The following is a 21,641-nucleotide window of genomic DNA, read 5'->3' as shown; positions in this document are numbered from 1 at the left end:
AAGCCTAAACATTTTAAATACCATTTATAATATCATAATCTTTAAAAGGTAGGATTGTTGAAACTATTATCTTTAAATAAACATTTAGATTCAAATTCATATCTATTACTCAATATTCATAAGTTATTATTTAGTCAAAATAATTATTTTTATAACTTTAAAGATTTATATGTAGTAAACAAAATACTTTAAATCATCTAAGTTTATATGTAGAATAATAAAATCCTTACGAAATTTCTTAAACCAATCGGAAAATCGACACGAAACAAAGACAAATCCCACGACAAATATCGGATAGACACCGAATCAAATACTGAACACAGATACTGACGGAGACAGACTAAACGTATAACACGGAATCTACATCCAAATCGAGACTGATACTGAGACAGAACTAATACAAAGCGGTGCAGATGTTGAGTCAAAACAAACATAACTAATACATAACAGAATCGGATACTGAACATAGTCAGACGCATAATTAACCAGATGCATGATCGGAAACATAACCAGATGCGTACAAACATATCAGACATATCAGAGCAGACGCTAAACATAATCAGAAGCATAACCCGATAAACGATCGGGAACATATCCAGATGCGTACAAAACATATCAGAACTGATACTGAACTTATTCACAGAAAGAAACATATACTAACTTACACGACAAATGTATATATCAACAAAATAAATCGTGTAACACAGAAGCACCCAAAGCCAGAAACAGAAACAGACTGGTACACAGCTAGCTAGTCCATGCACCTATGAGATGGTGAGTGTGGCGTTCACCCCTTATTCCATCTCCAGACAAACAAACTCAAACTCAGAGCTAAGATCGATCTATACGCCTCTAGTGGCCAAAGTGCTACACAAGCACAAGCTAGAGACGCCGTGAACTTTATTACGCACTGTCACGATAAGTGCCTTGCCGTTGACGCCCAAACGACAAGCCAGGCATGCTTAGGTGACAGAGTATAAATATTTACGCCTTATAAATAATTTACAGGCAGCTGAAATAATACTAACAGGAACATGCGACCATGAGTACAAGTCTGAGGTATGGCATGTTACAACACGCTAATAAACAACACACAAATAAAAACCGACTCCTATAACCTATCACATATTAAACGAATATAGATATCGAATCATGAAAATAACACTTTAAGACAGACACAAAATTCGTACTACAAAGTAACGGATATGATAAAGATAAATACCATGATTAGAAGACCAAAGAATTCGTACCAAGGAAAACGAATTTGATAAATAGAGATACTACGATGTAATCAAAACAGAATCCGTACTAACGAGTAACGAAAAATAAAATTATACTACGATGTAAAAGAAACGGAATCCGTACCTTGGCCAAAAAGCAAAAGCGACAAAGTCTTAGTCGTCCTCAAGTCATAAAATTACCTATAGTTTAGTTATCTCGAATCAAATTCACGAAGTGGTTTATTTATTGGTAGATCGATTTTCCAGCGACTAAGATCTTTAGATCTCTTCAAACACATAATAATTAGTCAAATTTCAACTTGTGTCTCTACACTTTGTCATACCAGCTACTACCACGATATCTTAAAATAGTTATATCGATTTAAAAGGTTTTAACCTTAAAACAATTATATCAATTAAAAAGGTTTTAACCATACAATTTACTTGATTACCTTCTCTCCAAATAATCACAACTTTGAAAACGTTGAAATACATATTGATTTAGCACTTAAGAAATCTCTTTTTTTTTTGAACTAGTTATTACATATTAACTTGTAAATTCAAATTATTACAAAATGTTTGTAGGTAGTGTTGCTATCTACTAAACAAACCAAAATAGTTTTAAAACAGTAACAATTCATAATCATCTTTAGAAAAAAAAAACAATAAATCAGTCGCTGAAAAGAATCAATTATCGAGTTTTTACAGGTACCTTAAGCTTTACATAACACGTAAGGCTTGGAGTTATTACCTCAATTAGCCGAACAAGGATATGAGATAGCGACTTGGTACACAGTGTGCGGAGGTGGCCAATCGTGAACCGAAAATTTCGCCGAATCGTGTTGACGCTTGGCAGCCGGTTGATGGTCACGACTGAACCATGACGGTGATCAGAGTTGTTTCGTCCGGCGACCAGCAGAAGTGACGGAGTGCGGCAGCATTACAGTTACAACAAGGATGAAAGTGGCGGCGGTTCATGGTGACTGAAGGCGGCGAACGGCGGTCATTGCTGATTCACGGTGGCTGACGTTGCAAAGAAGGTGATTCGAACTAGCGGCGACAGCAATTAGTTGTGTTGGCGGGGTTATAGTTCAAGTGGAATTGTGTTGGCGATGAAAGCAAGCGGTGAAGGTGGTGTCGTTGTGACGGTGGATAGAGGTCAAGGACGAAGGCAAGGCAAGGTGAGGTGGTGGCTTAAGTTTGATTCGATTAACATTATGATTGAAACCAATCAGATTGGAAAGATCCTAATTGATTCGGTTGTTGAAGATGAAAAAGGAATGTGGCATTAAATGGATCAAAAAAAATTGGAATGGTGAAAAATGATAACTGTACAATTTACTCCATCCATATATTTGTTTCTTAAATTTTGTTTGTTTCTTAAATTTTGTTTAAATTTATTTTATATTTCGGTTACCAGATCATGGAACCAATTTTTCAAAGCCAATTTATTATTATTACAATTATTATTATTATTAATTACGATTAGAAACCTACATAGTCTAAATTTCAATATCTCATATCACATATATAATATTTATTTGATAACTAACTTAAATAATAACGATATAATTACATTATAAAATGATTGTAGAACCGCCTTATAATTAGGAAAATGCTAAACGATTGATATTCTAGATCGAAATTCGATCTTAGAGCAAATAATCATGATATGCTTTAATTTACCAATAATTATAATAATTGATTCAACAATCCTATATAACTACCGTAACACACACTATTGAATAGGCAAATAATTAACAACCCTAAATAATATTATATGCACATAAGTTTGTTTTAAGAGTTATATTGATTTAACATTTTATTAACATCTATCTATTATACTAAATGAATTCTCTTAAGCCACAAGGTTTAATCTTAGCCAATCATTTTGATGATGTGGCATTGCTCAAAAGGCTGATAATTCAGCCAAAGGCGGGCTATTCATTTTCCTTTCATATGCGCTCTTTATATAAAACGTATTCATTCTATTCAATGCCATTCATTACCCAAAACCTACCACCGCCTTCTCTCTTCAATTCTCTGTAATCATATCGTTCCATAAATCAATCCATTTTCGCAATCAAGTTCATGTAAAGATTGGTCTTCTGCATCCTCTTCATCTTCATCTGTCTTTTCATCCATCTATTTCGGGTTTTTTTTCGTTAATCCATATCGACATCTGTAAGTCTTGGTTGTTAAAATTTGGGTGTAATCGGACTTTAATTATAGATCTGTTGTTTATGTTTAATGACTGTATGTTTTAGGTATAGGTTTTGTTTGTGATTGTTAATCATAGCCCTAAATCGATTGTAATTTCTCTGTTCTAGAAACCCTAATCCTATTGTCAGCATCGATCTGTTGTTTATATTTATTTGTTGCAAGTTTTTTTGTTTATGTTTTGATTGTTGCTCATGGACTTAAACCGATTGTAAAGTATAAGTATTTTTCTGTTCTAAAAACCCTAAATCTGATTTGCATCCAATATCTGTTGTTTATGTTTACTTAATGTCTTCTTTTGTTATACAATTTTATTGTTACTCATAGTCCTAAACTGATTTTAATTTTTATGTTTTACAAACCCTAAATCCGATTGTCAATGTAGATATGTTCTTTATATTTATTTATGTAGTTTTTTATTATAGATTTTGATTGTTACTCATATCCCTTAACCGATTGTTAGGTATAAATATGAAATATGTGATTTATTTAGTAAAAACCCTAAATCCTATTATCATTCTATAACTGCTGTTTATGTTTATTTTCTGTATTTCTTTGTTATAGATTTTGATTCTTACTCATAGACCTAAACCGATACATCACTTTTAATTTTCTTCCTTATGTTAATTTTTTCCTACTTGAATGCAGGTTTACAATATGCATGGGTCATCTTCATCTTCATTAAGGTATATATATAACTGTATTGTTTGTTTATTTTTCTTTCATTCTGTATCATTTGTTTCGAACAATAACATATAAAAATGTTTACTAACATTCTAATTTTAAAATCAGTATCAGAGAACCCTGTTTCTGTAGGCATATGAAAAAAGCAGATGAGATAATTCTGGTAATTAATATTTCATATTTTCTGTTGTTATTATTAAACTAAATTTGTTATACTTTTTTTATATTATTTTTTTATAATTTTTTTCTCTAATTATATTTCATCTTCCACTGTTTGGTTTGTTAGTCTATTCCTTCTGATGCTGCTTGCAAGCTGTGGGGTGTTGATATGGGCCCTACAAATGTGGACATACATACTGATGATGGCCGCATTTTTAATGTTTGTTTAAGCTACTCTAAAGGAAATTTGTTCCTTTTCCATGGATGGTCCAATGTAACACAACATTTGGGACTATCCGAAGGATGTTTTATAGTATTCAATCCCCTCGATTGTACTACGTTTAAATTAACGCATTTCATTGATGGTGTTAGCGGTAGGTCTTTTTGGACATATCTGCTACGTACATCATCACATTTTTATGTAAGTTATTATTTACTTTTATGCATCTTAAATTATTTGTGTTTATCTTTATTGATATTAAAAATAGTTATCTTATTTCTTTTAATTATCGTTTTTATAGGTAATACCTGAAGTTCTTCGGCCGGAAACCTTTTCTACATCCATTGATTTAATATCCACTATAATGATAAACAACAATCCGTTTCATGTTAGGATTGAAATGGATGGCGGTAAATTCGGATTTACCGTTGGTATTGACGTTATTGTTAGTTTTTTACATTTAGAGCCTGGTTGTTTTTTGATATTTACAAAGTATTTTGGTAATGATTTTAACTTAAAAGTATTTGGAAAAAATTGTGTTGAAAAGAACTTTCTTGATGTAGACGTTGATGTGGTAAGGTTACATTTTGTTATTATATGTTATTTATACATTTGTTAAATTAATAATGTAATAAATTGTATTAAATGTGTTATTTAATTTGCAGCCTTTAGTTCCTCCTATTGATGCTGTGAATGAAATTTATGAAGAACCACATAGTCGTATGTATCGGTTTTCCCGTACCGTTGGTACCGATTTTGTAAGTTCTAATAATATTTTATCTAATATACAATAATTTCATTATTTATAATCCGTATTTTTTTTATTAATTATTTTTTGTTAACAATACAGATGCTTCCCGATCGTGTTTCTGAAATGGCCAAACTTAATATTTGTTTGAAAGATATAACCGTCAGACTTTTGAATCTGGAACCTCCAGTTCAGTTTACCAATGGTACAAGACGTGAAAGGACACATAATGGTTTTCGATATGCGTTAAGGCGATGGTCTAAGTTCATGAAAACTGCTGGAATTAAGGTCCGTGACACCGTTGACTATTGTTTTGACGAAAATGATCAAGTGCTAAGTGTTGAAAAGGTTGTACCTTACGTTAGTGGTCGTAATTAGTTATTTGACACTTTCGCTGTTGTTTTTTCCTTTATCATTAGTTTATATATTTACTTTTTACGGTTTTTTTGGTTTTTAACATTGTTATGGTTTTCAATATCAAGATAGTACATGTTCGTTTACGTTATGTATGATTTTATCCAATAAAAATGAATTGTATATGGTAATATTAAATTATTAAAAACCCAATGTGTACAATGTTATCATCAAATTTTTGATAAAATACCTATTTCTAATTTTAATAACTATTCATTACTTTTCATTTAAATTTCTTGAATATCTGTTACATTATGTAGTATGTATAAGTTACACCTTTACGATAGGTTACAAATGCTTATTGCTTATAGGTATTATTATTGAACTTCAAACAAATAACTAAAAGAAATTTGTATTCCTGGGTTGTTTTCGTATCATTTATAAGTCAATAAATAGAAAGAATTTAGTTACTCGATTGCTATTTCTGTTACAATTTCACTAAATTTATTGTTTTATATCATTTCAAGTATTAAATTTTGTATAATTGTTTCACGTTTTTTGTAGTAAGATGCTTAATTTTACATAATACATTTCTAATTTTATTACCTTTTCTAAACACCTATTAATGGAGGTTTCAGGATGTTGTCGATGATGTAAATGACATGCTTTTAGCTATTAAGGAAGAGAGCTATACACAAAGGATATGTCAAATACGGTTTAGATGATACATGTTCAAGGTAATAAGAAGAAACCCTCTGTCGAATTAGCAACCATTTTTAGAGTTTTGCTTAAAAGATGGATGTGTCGGTGATGTTGTCGAGGAGTGTCCGGAAATGCTTAGTGCTAGCATTTTCTTATACTCCTCGACAATGTCACCGACCCCTCTTAAAAACTCCATCAAAACTCTCACACCGGTTGCTTCTTCAACAGAGGGTTTTTTTTTTGTTACCTGAACCTGTATCATCTCAACTTTTTTTGACTGACTGTTTATTGTTATTACATCAACATTCAATTAAGATTAATTTCTTAATTAAAGTTGATCGGAATAACTTTTCATCACCACATATCATCTCATTTTTATGTAAGTCATTTATTTAATTTATCTATCTTAAAGTCTTTCTGTTGCTCTTTATTTATATTAAAACTAAAGTTATAATTTGTTTTCTTATTTATTTTATAGGTCATTCGTTAATTTATCAACGCCGGAAACCTTTGATATTGACGTTACAATCATTTATCTAATATACACGATATCGATATCGATATCGATATCCAACAAAACGTTTGACGTTATGATTGAAATGGCTAACGGTAAATGTTTTTTTACCTTTGATATTTACGTTATTAGCTACTAAATGTGTTATCCGCTGTTATACATGGTGTTTGTTGTAATCGATCTTTATTTTTATTGCTTATATAGGTATTATATATGTAGTATAATTATTAAAATTATTATTGGTAGTATAGGTAGTTTAGGTACTATAGTTTGTATTTCCAGCTGTTAATTCGTATGTATGAATTTTGGATGTCATCATTTGTTTTTATGTAGTCACACTATTTTATATAATTTTGGAAAATGTTCAATCATATATGTTTATTTTAAAAATAAAATACGTCTTTCCTTTTAATGATATTCAGAATTAAGGAAACTGGTCAACCATAACTCTTTATTTTACGCGTTTTTTTGTAATTTAGTAAAGGTTGCCTATTTTTAATTATAATTAAAAAATACGTTTCCAAAAGTATTTTGTATCTTTGGTTATAAATAAGTATAATTACTTATGTTTGATACACAACCCAGCTACGGAGTTGGTATAATTCGAGTGCATTACTTCTGGTAAGACTCTTCAGAGTTTCAATACATTTCACATGTTTATTGTTTTTTTATTTAACACATTATGTTCTTTACACACATCTCTTAATTGATATGTGTATTATAATATTAAAGTTTCTAATGTGATGTTTTTTCTTTTTTTTTGATTTCAGAGATGGAACAGGCTGCTATCACACTTCTAAATAATGTTGATCTTAATGTTGATGATTACACTATCAGAATCCGTATTGTTCGGCTATGGACAAGACCTTCTTTCAACAATCCTAGGAAGGTTTATTGCTACGACATGATATTCATGGACCAGGAGGTTTTCTTAGTGGCAATTCATATTATTTTTTATTATGTTTCTAACGTGTTATTATGTTTTATGATTTTTTCTTTATACAATGCCTTGGTGTAGGGCACCAAAATGCAGGCTTTCGTTTTACAAAAAAACACTACTGTTTACGAGCATTTGCTGAAAGAAAATCAGTGTTTAACTATTCGTAATCCTTCTCTTGGAGAAAACCGTCAGAAAGTGAAATACGTTCATAGTTTGTTCAAGATAAATCTAAATGAGACCACCATTGTCGAGCAATCTGCCGAACCTGTTGGTGCTGAATGGGGATTTGATTTTTCTCCATTTGAGTCTGTTGTTGAAGACCCTGATAATGACGGCAAGTCATTCAAAAGCCCTATTGGTATGTTTTAACAAAATATTTTATGCATAATTAATATTAAATTTTTTTTTAAATTTGATGTTGTTTTAATTATAGTTCTGTTTGTACATTATGTAGACGTTATCGGTTTTGTGGTTAAGTGTCTTCCGTCAGAGGAGAAGACTGAAAATAATAACGGGAAAGATGAGAAGAAGGCTACCTTTATTCTGGAGGATTTGCAGTACCGTCTAGTACATACATAAATTTAATTCGGTTTATTAGATTTTATTTTTTGTTTACACCTTCTAACCAAACTTTATAAACTGTTTGTTGTAGACACCAGCAGATTTACGTTACTCTATGGGGGGTTTATGCTGATCAGATTATTGAATTTCAAAGAAAACATAAGGATGAAAAAAATGTTGTTGTGGTTGTTCAGTTTGGCAAGTACCGTTTTTGGGGAGGTATATTTTTATAGTGATTGTCAATTTAAAAACAACTTCATATTAAATGTTTGAACTATATATTTTTTTATACTTTCCTATAACTATACAGGAAATTTGTTTGTATCCAATTTGTATACTGTAACTCGAGTGTTCATAAACACTGAAATTCCCGAGATTTTGGAATTTAAAAGAAGGTACGTAATCTTATTACGTTTTTGTTTTATAGTCTACTTTTTGTACATATTAGTCTAAAAAATGCCATTATTTCTGTACAGTTTCCTTGCTCAGCTGAATACGTCAACGTCTTCCGGTTACTCTGGTTTGAGTTTCCCTGTTATGAAGTCAATGGCTGAGGAGTTTCTTTCTGATATTTCCTTTAGTACAATTGGAGCATTAAGCGGAATATCAGAAGTAATATTACGTTTAGTAGTATTTTATTGTTATACCCTTTATTTTTTTTAAATTACTATAATGCAAATAAATACAAATATGTATACAGGAAAAGTTTGTTATTATACTGGGAACAATTAAAAGCTTTGCTTCAGAAGACTCATGGTTTTACAATGCATGTAAAACTTGCAACAAAAAGGTTTTCACCAACACTATTTCCAAGGCCAAGGAAGATGGTAGCGAAGGATACGATGAAGTAACTGTCTTGGAATGCCAAACTGATCGTTGCAATAAAAGGACTGTTGTCTCTGTTCCCAGGTGAAATTACTTGATTCAATTGTTGCTATATTATAAAACATACTGATTATTAACACCATCTTTTTTTGTTAATTTTTTAGGATAAAACTTCCTATTCGTGTTCAGGATTGTACCGGGATTGTTACTTTGACGTTGTTTGAACGTGAAGTTGTTAAACTCCTAAATGTTAACGCAAACCAACTTTTGGATAATAACATGGAGGTAACTTATAGTATCCAAATATAAGTTTTCTTAATTGCTTTATACGTATATATTTTCTTATTTTCCATTATGTATCTAACTTATATATGAACTTCATATGTAACAGTTAGCAAGCGAAGGCAACTTTCCGAGTGGGCTGAAGGCATTGATAAACAAGAGGTTTGCGTTTAAGATAGCCATAGGTTCGTTTAATATACAAAAGAAATCAGATGGCTACTCTGTTTCCAAGTTGACTGAAAATCCTTCTATCATCAAAGATCTTGATACTCATTTTGATGTTTACCAGGTTCTATATGTACCCTACACGTTAACTTAAATTTTTTGTTATAGAAATCTTATATACCATTTAGGAATACTTATTGTAGTTTATGAACTACATACAGGCTGCTGATGAAGAACCTTTAGATCCTGTTGCTTCTGATCCAAATCCAATTGTTAACGTTAACATCCGGGTTTGTTAAGCAACTTTTTTATTTCATTAAACCTGTATTATTTTTTTGTATTCAACTTTTATGTCCATTTATATTTTTTACTTTTTTAATTTTGTTGTACAAGATTCTGTTTCCCGTGTCGTTGATGAAGACACTCCCATGTCCAATTTGAACAACAGCATCTTTACTACACCATCTGGCGCTCATAATAGTTGTTCTTCAAAGATGCTGGACAATGAGCTGAAGCGAAATTTGGAGGCGGTTTATGATGTGGATCTTTGTTCTTCTCAGTCTTCAACTAAACCGCGTCAGGGTGATTGTGAGAACAATGAAGGTTTGAAGATGAAAGCAAAGCTGGAAAATTAGTATTAACATTTAACAGTCATTTCAGTTTTTTCGAACAATTTGACATGTTTTATTTTGGTTTGTTTATTTCGTAACATTTATTTCAGTACTTGATGTTTGGTTTCATATGGATATTTCGTTTATTATCGTGGTATTAAAAGATGATTTGATTGCTTTAATTTTTTTAAATTTCCTCTTCTTTATTGCATCAATTCAAACCTTTTTATTTTGTTACATGTATATTGAATAGTTATATGGATTAAATTATTTTACATAACGTGAATAATTAATTTATTTTTGTTACATAACATTTAAGTTTACACAATTATTTGTTTAAAACTATTTAATATAATTTACAATAAACATTTTTAGATCAACGAATTTGACTAACATCATTTTTTCGTCTAAAATTCCGAAATCACATCTTATTGTTTTTAATATTCGATCATCTATTCCATGCGATTGTATTACAAAATGACCCGTTCATTGTTTTATGTTACATGGCATTAATTTACTTATTTTTATATACTTTTTTAAAGCTTCAATGAAATCATAAACTGCAAATGTTATTTGATGTTATTATTTACATATTTATAATCTACATCTACATTGGATAGTTATGATATTAATTTTTCGATATATTTGAACTGTAATAGACTTTTACAAAATTAAGAAAGATTATTTCCTTCCCTCCTTTTTTTTTAAAGAATAATCTTTTACAATTTATAATACACGTATTGTAACATATTAAACTTTGTTTGTAAAAAAACATGTTACTCGAAATGTAATATTGATGATATAATATTTATCCGTTATTTGATTAATGTAATTGATTAAATAACAAAAAATCAAAAAATAGTTTAAAATATATGTGCTTTTAAATTTCGAAACACTAATTAACCATAAGTCAAGATGATCTACATAAATCTTTCATAAGTTTTGCATTATTTGATAAAATCATATATTAAAAAATTAAGGTTTCCAAAATAGATATTCACTATATGATGAAAGTCCTATAAATACCCATATTTCGTGTAATTCTTGCTCATTCAAAAATTCGTATACATAACACCTCCACTTACACGGTTAGTTACTTTGAACTGTATTATAATTGTTTAATCTTCCATTGATAATTATCAATTTTTTATACAATAACTTTGTATACAATCGTTTTTTTTTATTTATTCTTTCAGATTATTAGTTATCATGGAACTTATTGGGGATGACATGATATTTGAAGAGATCTTAACGAGACTACCCGCAAAGGTAGTTTGTCGTTTCAAATGTGTTTCTAAACAATGGTGTTATCAATTATCCACACCAAAGTTTGTTTTCATCCATACTCGCCGAGTTGGAAATTCAACAAAAAAGAAGCTGCTCTCCTTGAAAGAAAATTCCATAGTCGTCGACGACATAGTATCTGGCGACTTAGAAGTCGATACTATCAAAACCGTAAATTTTCCTTTGGATGTTCATCCATCCTTTTTAAGCATTATATGTTCGTTTAATGGTCTGATTTTAGTTTGCATTAAAAGGAATCACAATGAGCACAATGAGCTGGTCCTTTGGAATCCAACGACGAGACGTTTTAAGTTGATATCGGACGACTACTTTATTCGTTATTTTGGTCGACATAACGATACGGGTGGAATGTACTTAGACGAGGACAACGACCTAAAAGTGCTTCATATTAATTGTTACTGGGACGTAGTCACTGCTCGTGTATATTCACCACGTCATGACTCATGGAGAAAATTAAACTTCTTGAACGGAACTCAATTAGCTTCAAACTTTTATTCATGGTCTTCTGGAATTTATTCCGGCAAAACAATATATTTCATTGTTTCTAATTACTGGATTCCACCTGGTGAAAGGAACATAGTTGCTTTCGATGTTATCTCTGAATCTTTCAGTTTACTTCGTTTTCCGGAGCGTATTGAAGTCAATCCTTGCCAAGTACATTTTCTAACAATTTCGAACAAGCTCCATGTCATTGTCGTTCAATATGCTGGTGAACTAATTGCAGATTTGGTCAAATTTGAACATGATCACTGGATCAAGGTCTTTTCTTTCAATAAGGCTCGCATAGTTCAACATTTGGACCCTCAGCAAAGGACAAATGTAATTCGAGACAACAAGTGGTTGATAACCAGTATTTGTGGAGATACTGTTGAAGTTCTACTTTGCAATGAGTCTTTTAACTACATCCAACATGTTGACAGCTACAACGGACCGAAAGGCGCATTATTTTTGGAGACAATCGTTTCGCCTTCCGATTAAAAATTAGGAATTAATTTGATACTATTTCATCTTTTGTTTCTCAAACTATCTAATTTGTTTAAAGTATCTGAAATTTTATCCTTTCGTTACTTTAATAATAAAAGAGTTTTGTATTATGTTTCACATTTTCTTATATCCAATTAACGTGTACCGTAAATTACGTATTTTAACATTCATTGTCGTGATGGTATTCTTTATTAACAAATACCATCATCGATTAAGATCCATCCTAATAAAATTACAAATCTTATAATTAAAAAAAGAATATCTTTGATGTTTATTAATATAGATAATAGATTGTAACACCACCATAAGCATTATCAATAAATATGGAAATTTTTTTAAAAAAATTCGTATATTTTGATTATACACTATATACACAATAAGATATGTAGTTCAATAGTTTACAAATTATGTATATATTTCAATACAAAATATGCTGATCATAATTTCCATAATCAACTTTTATTATATACAGTTTCTAAAGGTGTTTCTAAACATATATAGTAATCAATTATAGGAAGTATTACATATTGTTGTTTACTGAATTTATGTTTTCATATGAATAACTAATTAAAAACATACACAATTTATTTTTAATTTTAATTTTTTAATGTCCTTTAAATTCTCAGTAAATTATCTATACATTATTATTTTTTTAATTCGAACTAACCATTTACCAAATATTCAATTTTTATTCTTTTTACATTTTGAAGTGAACAGAAATATAAGAACGAACAGGGGGTGGAATGAGAATTTCAAATTAGATCAAGAAGGGGATGAGGATTCAAGAATTCATAGAAGGAGATGAGAATGATAGACCACAAATTACATAATTTTTCTATCCTCAATACTAATTCTACCTCTCCTTAATATAGACTTCTAAATCAATTATTTTAGGTAATACTCCTTCAATTTACTGGGTAATTGAGAGGTTCTTGTGCTCTTCCTTAAATTGCTTTGACCTTCCTTATTGCCTTGATTGATTTCTTTATTTTGACCCGTTGATTCATCCTCTTTCTCTTGATAGGCTGTGTGATTTTTGTTCACAACATTACCTCCCCCTTTAACAAACACCTTGCCCTCAAGGTGTAGATGAGGAAAAGCGTGCTGGACTGCTGTCTTATCTTCCCAGTTGCATCTTCAGCCGTGAGCCCAGCCCATTGAATGAGATATTGTTCTACTGGTTTGTTTGAACGGATAATAGTGCGGAGATCCAGAATCTGCAATGGTCGGAGATGTAAGGTAGTGGTGGAATCTACCAGACCAAGAGGCGTGACTTGCTGAGCTGGTTTGCCGATGCATTTGCGGAGTAACGAGACGTGGAAAACATTATGAATCCGAGCAGAAGAAGGTAAGTTCAGCTTATAAGAAACCGCCCCAATTTTCTCAGCGATCTCATAAGGTCCAAAGTATCTCCTGCCGAGCTTAGAATGTCGTTGGAGACGAGCAGAATGTTGTCGGTAGGGTTGTAGTTTTACGTACACCCAGTCTCCGATTTGAAGGGAAACGTCAGTACGATGAGAATCAGCATAGGCTTTCATGCGTGCCTGGGCTTTGAGCAAATTTTGCTTGAGAAGGGCTAAGAGCGCATCCCGTTCCAGTAATTGCGTAGCCACGGTGGAATTGTCGGTGTCGGAACGTAGGTAGCGGGTCAAAGTTGGTGGTTTTCTCCCATAAAGAATCTCAAAGGGAGTCATCTGTGCTGATGTCTGGTACGATGTGTTGTACCAGTATTCAGCCCACGGAAGCATACGCATCCACTCCTTCGGGCAGTCGGAAACATAGCATCGAAGGTACATTTCGAGACATTTGTTGAGAGACTCAGTTTGGCCATCGGATTGCGGGTGATACGCGGCACTAAAGGATAAATGGGTACCTTGTAGGCGATGCAATTCCTTCCAAAATTCAGACATAAACCGGGGATCTCGGTCAGTGACAATATCCACGGGGATCCCATGTAAGCGGACAATGTCGGTAACAAACGCAGCTGCGACACTTTGGCTAGTAAAGGTAGAAGGAAGCCCAATAAAATGCCCGTATTTCGACAGTCGGTCCACGACCACCATAATGACCGATTTACCGAGGGAAGGAGGCAGCCAAGTGATAAAATCCATAGCGAGGTTTTCAAATACGAGCTGGGGAATAGGTAAAGGTTGTAGCAGACCCCCTGGCGACAAAGAACTTGATTTCATTTGTTGGCAGACTTGGCATTGAGCTACAAATTGTTGGACATCGTGACGCATTTTCTTCCAATAAAAATTAGATGAAAGCCGATGGAAGGTGCGTGTAATCCCTGCATGGCCCCCGGTAGCTGAGCTATGGAACTCGAATAACAGGCGTTGACAAATAGAGGAAGGGGTGGGTACCACCAAACGACCCCGATAAAGCAACAAGTCATGTTGGAGGGAGTAATCCGGATATGTTGAGGGGGACCCTTGGACAGCAGCCATTAAAGTCTGCAAGGTTGAGTCTGATCGAATTGCCAAACGTAGCTCCTCTAACAGTGTGGGATCCTGTCGAGAATAGGCTAATAAATGGGATGAAAAAGTACGGGATAAAGCATCAGCTGCGCCATTAAGTTTACCCGGTCGGTATATGATATCAAAATCATACCCCAACAATTTACCTAGCCATTTATGCTGATCCGGTGTTTGGATAACCTGAGTTTGAAGATTGCGAAGGGATTGTTGATCCGTCATAATATAAAATTTCCGCCCCAACAAATATTGGCGCCATTTTGAAACAGCTTTGGTTATTGCAAACATCTCTCGTTGGTATGCAGATGCTTGCTGCATGCGAGGGCAGAGTTTGTGACTATAATAGGCTATGGGTTGCTTATCTTGGGAAAGAACCGCGCCAATACCGGATCCGGAAGCATCTGTCTCAACTGTAAAAGGGCGAGAGAAGTCCGGTAATTTCAATACCGGGGTGGAACTTAGGAGGTGCTTCAACTGAGTAAAAGCCGCGTCGGCCTGTGGTGACCATTGAAAGTTGTCTTTGCGTAACAAATCAGTTAAGGGGCCAGCAACGGAGGCGTAGTTGCGAATAAACCGGCGATAGTAGCCGGTGAGTCCCAAAAACCCACGAATATCTTTGACATTACGGGGATTAGGCCATTGCTGAATAGAAATAATTTTGTCAGGGTCAACAGCAACCCCATCAGCTGATACAATATGTCCCAAGTACCCCACTTCTTGTTGACCAAACAAACATTTAGAAAGCTTGGCAACCAAACTATTGGACAAAAGAGTTTGGAAGACCATTCTCAAATGCTGCAAATGTCTTGACCAACTAGAGCTATAAACCAAAATATCATCAAAAAAAAAACGAGTACGAATTTGCGAAGATACGGTCGAAAGATATCGTTCATGAGGCGTTGGAAAGTCGATGGTGCATTAGTGAGCCCAAAGGGCATGACAAGAAATTCATAATGACCATCGTGGGTTCTAAAGGCTGTTTTAGCAATGGTACCTTCTTGAAGTCGAATCTGATGATAGCCGGATAGAAGGTCCAATTTAGAGAAAAATTTGGCCCCGTATAACTCGTCAGAAAGCTCGTCAATAGAAGGAATAGGGAAACGATCACGAACGGTAATTGCATTCAGCGCGTGGTAGTCCACGCAAAATCGCCAGGTCCCGTCCTTCTTGCGGACTAATAATACGGGCGAAGAGAAAGGGCTGCAACTTGGTCTGATAATGCCTTGTTGTAACATATCTTGCACCATTTTTTCAACCTCTTGTTTCTGAAAATGGGGATAACGATATGGACGGACAGCTACTGGTACAGAATTTGGAATTAATTCAACCACATGGTCCTGTGGTCGTGGAGGTGGCAGCCCCGTTGGTGGTTTAAAGACCTGCGCAAATTCATTAATTAAACTTTGCACATCCTTAGAATAGACCGTTGGAAGGGTATTGTCCCGGGGCAGTAACGCCAAATGAAAATACATAGCAATTGCATCAGAAGCAGCTAGTTTTCGAAGACCGTTGAATTGAAGAGGTTGCACGGTGGTGGACGAATCACCATGCCATAAGACGCGTGTCTTACCCGATACGAACTAGAAAGTAGAAGTCGCATAATTCGTGACTACTGGTCCCAAAGTAGACAACCAAGAGACACCCAATACCATATCCCATCCTTGTAAAGGAAGGACATAAAAATCAACAACAATAGAAGAATTTTGAATAGACAACTCAACGTTTTTGGCGATGCCGGTGCAAGGGAGTTTCTCTCCACTACCCACTAAGACAGAGAATGGCTCAATAGATTCAATGGTCAGGTTGAGAAATGTAGCCATGCGGGTTTGAACAAAGCAGTGAGTGCTGCCTCCATCTAAGAGTACTTGGACCTTCTGACCTTTGACTAAGCCTGTAAAGCGAAGTGTTGATGCAGAACAACCTCCTGCCAGGGCATTATACGAAATTTCCGAGTGATGTTTCTCGGTTAGTTGCAAGGCGTCGGCAACCTCCGAATCCGTGGGTATCGGTATAGATGAATCCTTTGGTCCTGGGTCATCATCAAAAAAAAAGTAATTGTGGTGCAGCAGTACACTGGTGATCCTTGGAATAAGGTCCATCACAGCGAAAACATAACCCTTTGGCTTTCTTTTGGGCAATTTCAGCATGAGAAAGTCGGCGAAACCCTAATTGGCCAGTAGGTGTTGAGGAGGTGCCTGATTTAGGAGCATATGTAAGAGGTGGAACAAGGGAACTTATCTTAGGGGTTGGAAGAAGGGGCTTACTTGAGCCCAAAAACACACGGCCCACACCTTTTTCCATCTGGATCCGATTTTCATGTAGGTGGGCTTTGTCTATTGCATCTGTTAACGTGGTGGGGTTGTGAATGAGAACCGATTGTTTAATGTCTGCACGCAAGCCGGAAATAAAACAGGAGATCAAAAATTCTTTTGGCAGCGCAACGGTAGTACGATTAGAGATTTCTTCGAACCGTTTTCGATAATCCTCCACCGTGGATGTCTGTTGAAGCTTGGCAAGGAGACCCTCAGGGGGTTCCAGATCTTTAGCCTTGAATCGCTGTATAATCTCGGTCGTAAATGCCGACCAGGTGGGGATCTGGGAGTGACGTTCCATCCAATCATACCAGTCCGCAGCAGCATCGTCCATATAGAACGAAGCAATCATCAATCGTTCATCTGCTGGTATGTTATAAAATTCGAAGTAACGAGTCGATTGAGCGACCCAACGCTCCGGGTTTAACCCAGTAAATCGAGGAAGATTATCCGGGGCTGGTTTGTGTCGACCGAAAATAGAGAACCCAGAATTGAAGGTTTTACCTGACGGTCCAGAATCATCTGTTGACTTTTGTTTGGCTAATAACCCCACCTGAACACATAACTTATTCATAGCTTGTTTTGTTTCTTCCAGAGAAGTAGCTATGAGGGCAACATCTGATTGCTGAGCTGTATCAGCAAGATGTGATTGCAATTCCTTTTGATTCTCCTGCAACATTTTGAGTTGTTCATCCAGTACCTTGAATCGGGTTCCGTCGGCCATGGTTCCGAAGGTTGATGAAAGCACCAATGAAGTGAACAGAAATATAAGAACGAACAGGGGGTGGAATGAGAATCAACGGGTCAAAATAAAGAAATCAATCAAGGCAATAAGGAAGGTCAAAGCAATTTAAGGAAGAGCACAAGAACCTCTCAATTACCCAGTAAATTGAAGGAGTATTACCTAAAATAATTGATTTAGAAGTCTATATTAAGGAGAGGTAGAATTAGTATTGAGGATAGAAAAATTATGTAATTTGTGGTCTATCATTCTCATCTCCTTCTATGAATTCTTGAATCCTCATCCCCTTCTTGATCTAATTTGAAATTCTCATTCCACCCCCTGTTCGTTCTTATATTTCTGTTCACTTCATTGGTGCTTTCATTGAGAGGTTCTTGTGCTCTTCCTTAAATTGCTTTGACCTTCCTTATTGCCTTGATTGATTTCTTTATTTTGACCCGTTGATTCATCCTCTTTCTCTTGATAGGCTGTGTGATTTTTGTTCACAACACATTTAATATTATATTTTGATTTTTAAGGTATCAGATTAATGTTTTGAATCTAATTATAGAAAAATGTATTTTTTGTATATAAACAGTCTAACGAATTTTTTTTAATTTACGAAATTATAATTATAAGTCCGTTTCTTTATTTAGTCACTGTTTCTACGATTATGTTGATGTTATAATCGAAAAATTATTTACTTACTATATTTTCAGTTATGGTTCCAATCATCTTTTCAACTTCACTCCAATCGTCTTCCAATAAAACACTCGGTTTCCATATAACAATTCATTACTTCAATGGATCTACATATATACATGGTTTTACATTCCTAACCGTGTTCATCTACATTTTCTTTTTATTTAATTGAGTTCTGAATTTCACATATCGCTCTACAAATCTGTAAGTCGTTTTTTGTTAAATTCCATCTGTATTCATGTGTTTTTTATTTTATTGAAATTCTTTAAACTATCTTTATGTTTACTTAATCCTAAATCTGTTAGTTTTTCTAAGAGTTCTTAATTTTTTTGTTTTAATAATATGTTGTTGTTAAATTATATGTTGTTTATGCAAATCCCTAAATCCGATAACCATTCATATATTATTTTTTTATTTTTATTTTTTTTGTAATGTTTATTTATTGACTGTAGTTTTTATGAAAATCTTAATCCGTTTGGTATAAATATATTTATTAAGTTTTTTTACAGTTGCTGTTATATAATTTTTAATTCATTCGTATTGTTATTAAATTTTTATCAAATTGTATCTATATTTCATAACCGTAGAATATTATTGTATATTTTAAAGAGTGTTAAAATTTGTTAACTGTTAGTGTAAATAAATTTGTTTGATGATTTTTTTTTCGATGTATTATAATGTTATATCATATGTTTCCTTTTTTTTATGAATTATGTTATAAACATGACGTATCATGAAGAAACTATTACATATCTATTTTATATTAAAAGATGTTGTTCACATATTATTTATGTTGTTAGTAATATCTTTTTTAATGACTCATTAGTTGCGGTTTGTTTATGTAACGTCCTTTTGTAGGTATTTCTTATGGCTGAAGGGTCATCAAGGTATTTATTTTTAATTTTGTTACTTTATGTAACATCTAATTTGTAGTATCTTTGTTTATTTTTTCAAATTTTTTTATTCTTCTCACACTAACCTTTACTTATTACTCTTTATTAATGTTGTAATTTTAAAATCAGTTTCAGAGGATACTGGTTCTGTAGGCTAATGAATGTAGCTGACAAAGTTATTTTGGTATTTTGATAACTTACTTTATAATTTATATTTATTATTTTGTTTTTTTATCATTATTAAATACACTTTAATATTATTGTACTGTTTATATATTCTTATTATACTAATAATTAATTTTGTATCTGTTTGTTTTTTTAGTCTATTCCGGACGACGCTGCGTGCAAACTATGGGTTGTAGACCAAGTCCCTACAAATGTCATGATACACACTGAAGATGGCCGATTATTTAATGTTTCTTTAAGCGCTGCTAAAGGAAAGTTATTCTTTTTTCACGGTTGGTCCAAAGTTGTAGAACATCTACGACTAACCAGAGGCTGTTTGGTAGTATTTAATCCTTTAGAATCTACTACCTTTAAATTAACATATTTCGTTGATGGGGTTAGTCGTGGCTCTTTCTGGACATATATGCTCCCTCCATCATCTCATTTTTACGTAAGATAAAGTATTTCTTTATTTTTTGATATATATTGATCTATTACGTCACTATTATTAAATACAAATATTTTTTCCTTTTTTTTATCATTCCCACAGGTTATTCCTGAATGTATCTTGCCAAAAGTTTATGATTATTCTTCAAATGATGTAATATCTACGGTAATAGTAGACAACAAAACTTATGACGTTGCCATTGAAACGTCTGACGGTAAAGTCGGGTTTACAGTTGGTTTTGATGTAATTGTTAGTCAGTTACAGTTGAAGGATGACTGTCTTTTGTTATTTACGAAAGGGTTTGGTAATTTTTTCTATTTAAAAATATTTGGAAAAAACGGTGTTGAAATGAAGTTTCCTGATGTGGATGTCGACGAAGTAAGTTACATTTTATTACTTAATTGCATGTTTTATATATGTTAATGTAATACATTTTATATATTTAATTTTAAGGCTGATGTTGTACCTATCGATGCTGAAAATGAAGTCGATGAACAAATACATGGGGGTGTTCGTCGTTTTATTCGTATGGCTGGTGATCGTTATTTTGTAAGTTCTAATATTATTTTTTTAAACTGCTAAAATACAGGTCTTACTGTTTGTTGTTACTTAATAAACATTGTTGGTTTAGGTTCATATGTATTAATAATTTTATTTTTACGACAATACAGAGGATTCCTGATCCTGTTTCACGGATGGCTAGACTTGATGAAGGTTTAAAAGATATCAGCGTTAGGCTTATGCATTTGAATCCGCCACAGCAAATTACCAACGGTACCAGACGTGAAAGAAAATCCGACGGAGGTTGGCGATACGCATTTACCAGTTGGAAGAAGTTTATGAAAGCTGCTAGAATTAATGTCCGTGACAGGGTTCACTATTCTTTTGATGAAAACGAGCAGGTGTTGAGTGTTGATCTGGTTGTACCCTTCGTCAAGCGTAGTCACTAGATATGAAAGCTGTTACAGTTTATGACATATACTTCAAGTTATCTCCCTTTCATATGTTAGATATTAAATTTATATATATATATATATATATATATATATATATATATTTTACATCCGGTATGGTTTTGACATTTGTTGGCTGTTTATTTACGTTATTAATTTCATCAAAAAGCATTGTAAACACAATTTTATTTTAATCATTTAAACTTTTAACATGATTTAAAAAAAAGTGTGTAATTATAATAATTGTTATTTATAGTAGTTAATAACTAATAAACTTTTATTATATATAGTTTATAAAATTGTTAATTTAATTGGTTTTTAAATTAATTGTCCGAATTCATTAATTAGCACAACTTACCTTTCGAATATTCTTTTGTTTTATTATAATTGTTACATTTTCATATTACTTAAAATATGTTGATAAAAAATAATGTTATATATCATTCCATTTATAATTCTATTTTCAAGTAATTCACTAT

The 21,641-nt window shown here is 33.0% G+C and overlaps 3 protein-coding genes across 4 annotated transcripts; all 3 read left to right on the top strand.

The window, feature by feature from the left end:
* The first annotated feature begins 2,332 nt into the window (after nucleotides 1–2,332).
* On the top strand, nucleotides 2,333–4,815 carry LOC110906090. The gene is made up of 5 exons (XM_035983127.1): nucleotides 2,333–2,401; nucleotides 4,089–4,126; nucleotides 4,233–4,287; nucleotides 4,411–4,657; nucleotides 4,805–4,815. The coding sequence occupies exons 1-5, from the start codon at nucleotides 2,333–2,335 to the stop codon at nucleotides 4,813–4,815; spliced, it is 420 nt and encodes a 139-aa protein (XP_035839020.1).
* Nucleotides 4,816–4,829: 14 nt separating this feature from the next.
* Nucleotides 4,830–6,678, top strand: LOC110906091. 2 transcript variants are annotated; one of them, XM_035983377.1, is made up of 4 exons: nucleotides 4,830–5,077; nucleotides 5,169–5,261; nucleotides 5,354–5,539; nucleotides 6,244–6,678. In XM_035983377.1, exons 1-4 carry the CDS (start codon nucleotides 4,868–4,870, stop codon nucleotides 6,328–6,330), a joined length of 576 nt encoding a protein of 191 aa, XP_035839270.1. In that variant the 5' UTR covers nucleotides 4,830–4,867; the 3' UTR covers nucleotides 6,331–6,678. The 2 variants fall into 2 exon arrangements, with proteins under 2 accessions (XP_035839270.1, XP_022007088.2); XM_022151396.2 differs by having other exon boundaries at nucleotides 5,354–5,599.
* A 927-nt stretch (nucleotides 6,679–7,605) lies between these two features.
* Nucleotides 7,606–10,374, top strand: LOC110907594 (replication protein A 70 kDa DNA-binding subunit B-like). Its single transcript, XM_035983376.1, has 11 exons — nucleotides 7,606–7,746; nucleotides 7,840–8,119; nucleotides 8,216–8,318; nucleotides 8,414–8,541; nucleotides 8,633–8,717; nucleotides 8,799–8,934; nucleotides 9,023–9,231; nucleotides 9,312–9,432; nucleotides 9,539–9,718; nucleotides 9,816–9,885; nucleotides 9,988–10,374. Exons 1-11 carry the CDS (start codon nucleotides 7,726–7,728, stop codon nucleotides 10,227–10,229), a joined length of 1,575 nt encoding a protein of 524 aa, XP_035839269.1. The 5' UTR covers nucleotides 7,606–7,725; the 3' UTR covers nucleotides 10,230–10,374.
* Nucleotides 10,375–21,641: the final 11,267 nt, after the last annotated feature.

The sequence above is a fragment of the Helianthus annuus genome, chromosome 14 (genome assembly GCF_002127325.2).
Source record: "Helianthus annuus cultivar XRQ/B chromosome 14, HanXRQr2.0-SUNRISE, whole genome shotgun sequence".
Lineage (NCBI taxonomy): Eukaryota > Viridiplantae > Streptophyta > Magnoliopsida > Asterales > Asteraceae > Helianthus > Helianthus annuus.
This window is presented reverse-complemented; position numbering and strand designations above follow the sequence as displayed.

Coding starts and splice junctions, on each gene's coding strand:
- LOC110906090 (XM_035983127.1), top strand. CDS start 2,333: ATGAAAGCAAGCGGTGAAGGTGGTGTCGTTGTGACGGTGGATAGAGGT. Junction 2,402..4,088: donor AAGGACGAAGGCAAGGCAAG/GTGAGGTGGTGG, acceptor ACTTGAATGCAG/GTTTACAATATGCATGGGTC. Junction 4,127..4,232: donor TCATCTTCATCTTCATTAAG/GTATATATATAA, acceptor TTTTAAAATCAG/TATCAGAGAACCCTGTTTCT.
- LOC110906091 (XM_022151396.2), top strand. CDS start 4,868: ATGATAAACAACAATCCGTTTCATGTTAGGATTGAAATGGATGGCGGT. Junction 5,078..5,168: donor TTGATGTAGACGTTGATGTG/GTAAGGTTACAT, acceptor TTTAATTTGCAG/CCTTTAGTTCCTCCTATTGA. Junction 5,600..6,243: donor AAGTGCTAAGTGTTGAAAAG/GTTGTACCTTAC, acceptor TGGAGGTTTCAG/GATGTTGTCGATGATGTAAA.
- LOC110907594 (XM_035983376.1), top strand. CDS start 7,726: ATGATATTCATGGACCAGGAG. Junction 8,542..8,632: donor CAAGTACCGTTTTTGGGGAG/GTATATTTTTAT, acceptor ATAACTATACAG/GAAATTTGTTTGTATCCAAT. Junction 8,935..9,022: donor CATTAAGCGGAATATCAGAA/GTAATATTACGT, acceptor ATATGTATACAG/GAAAAGTTTGTTATTATACT.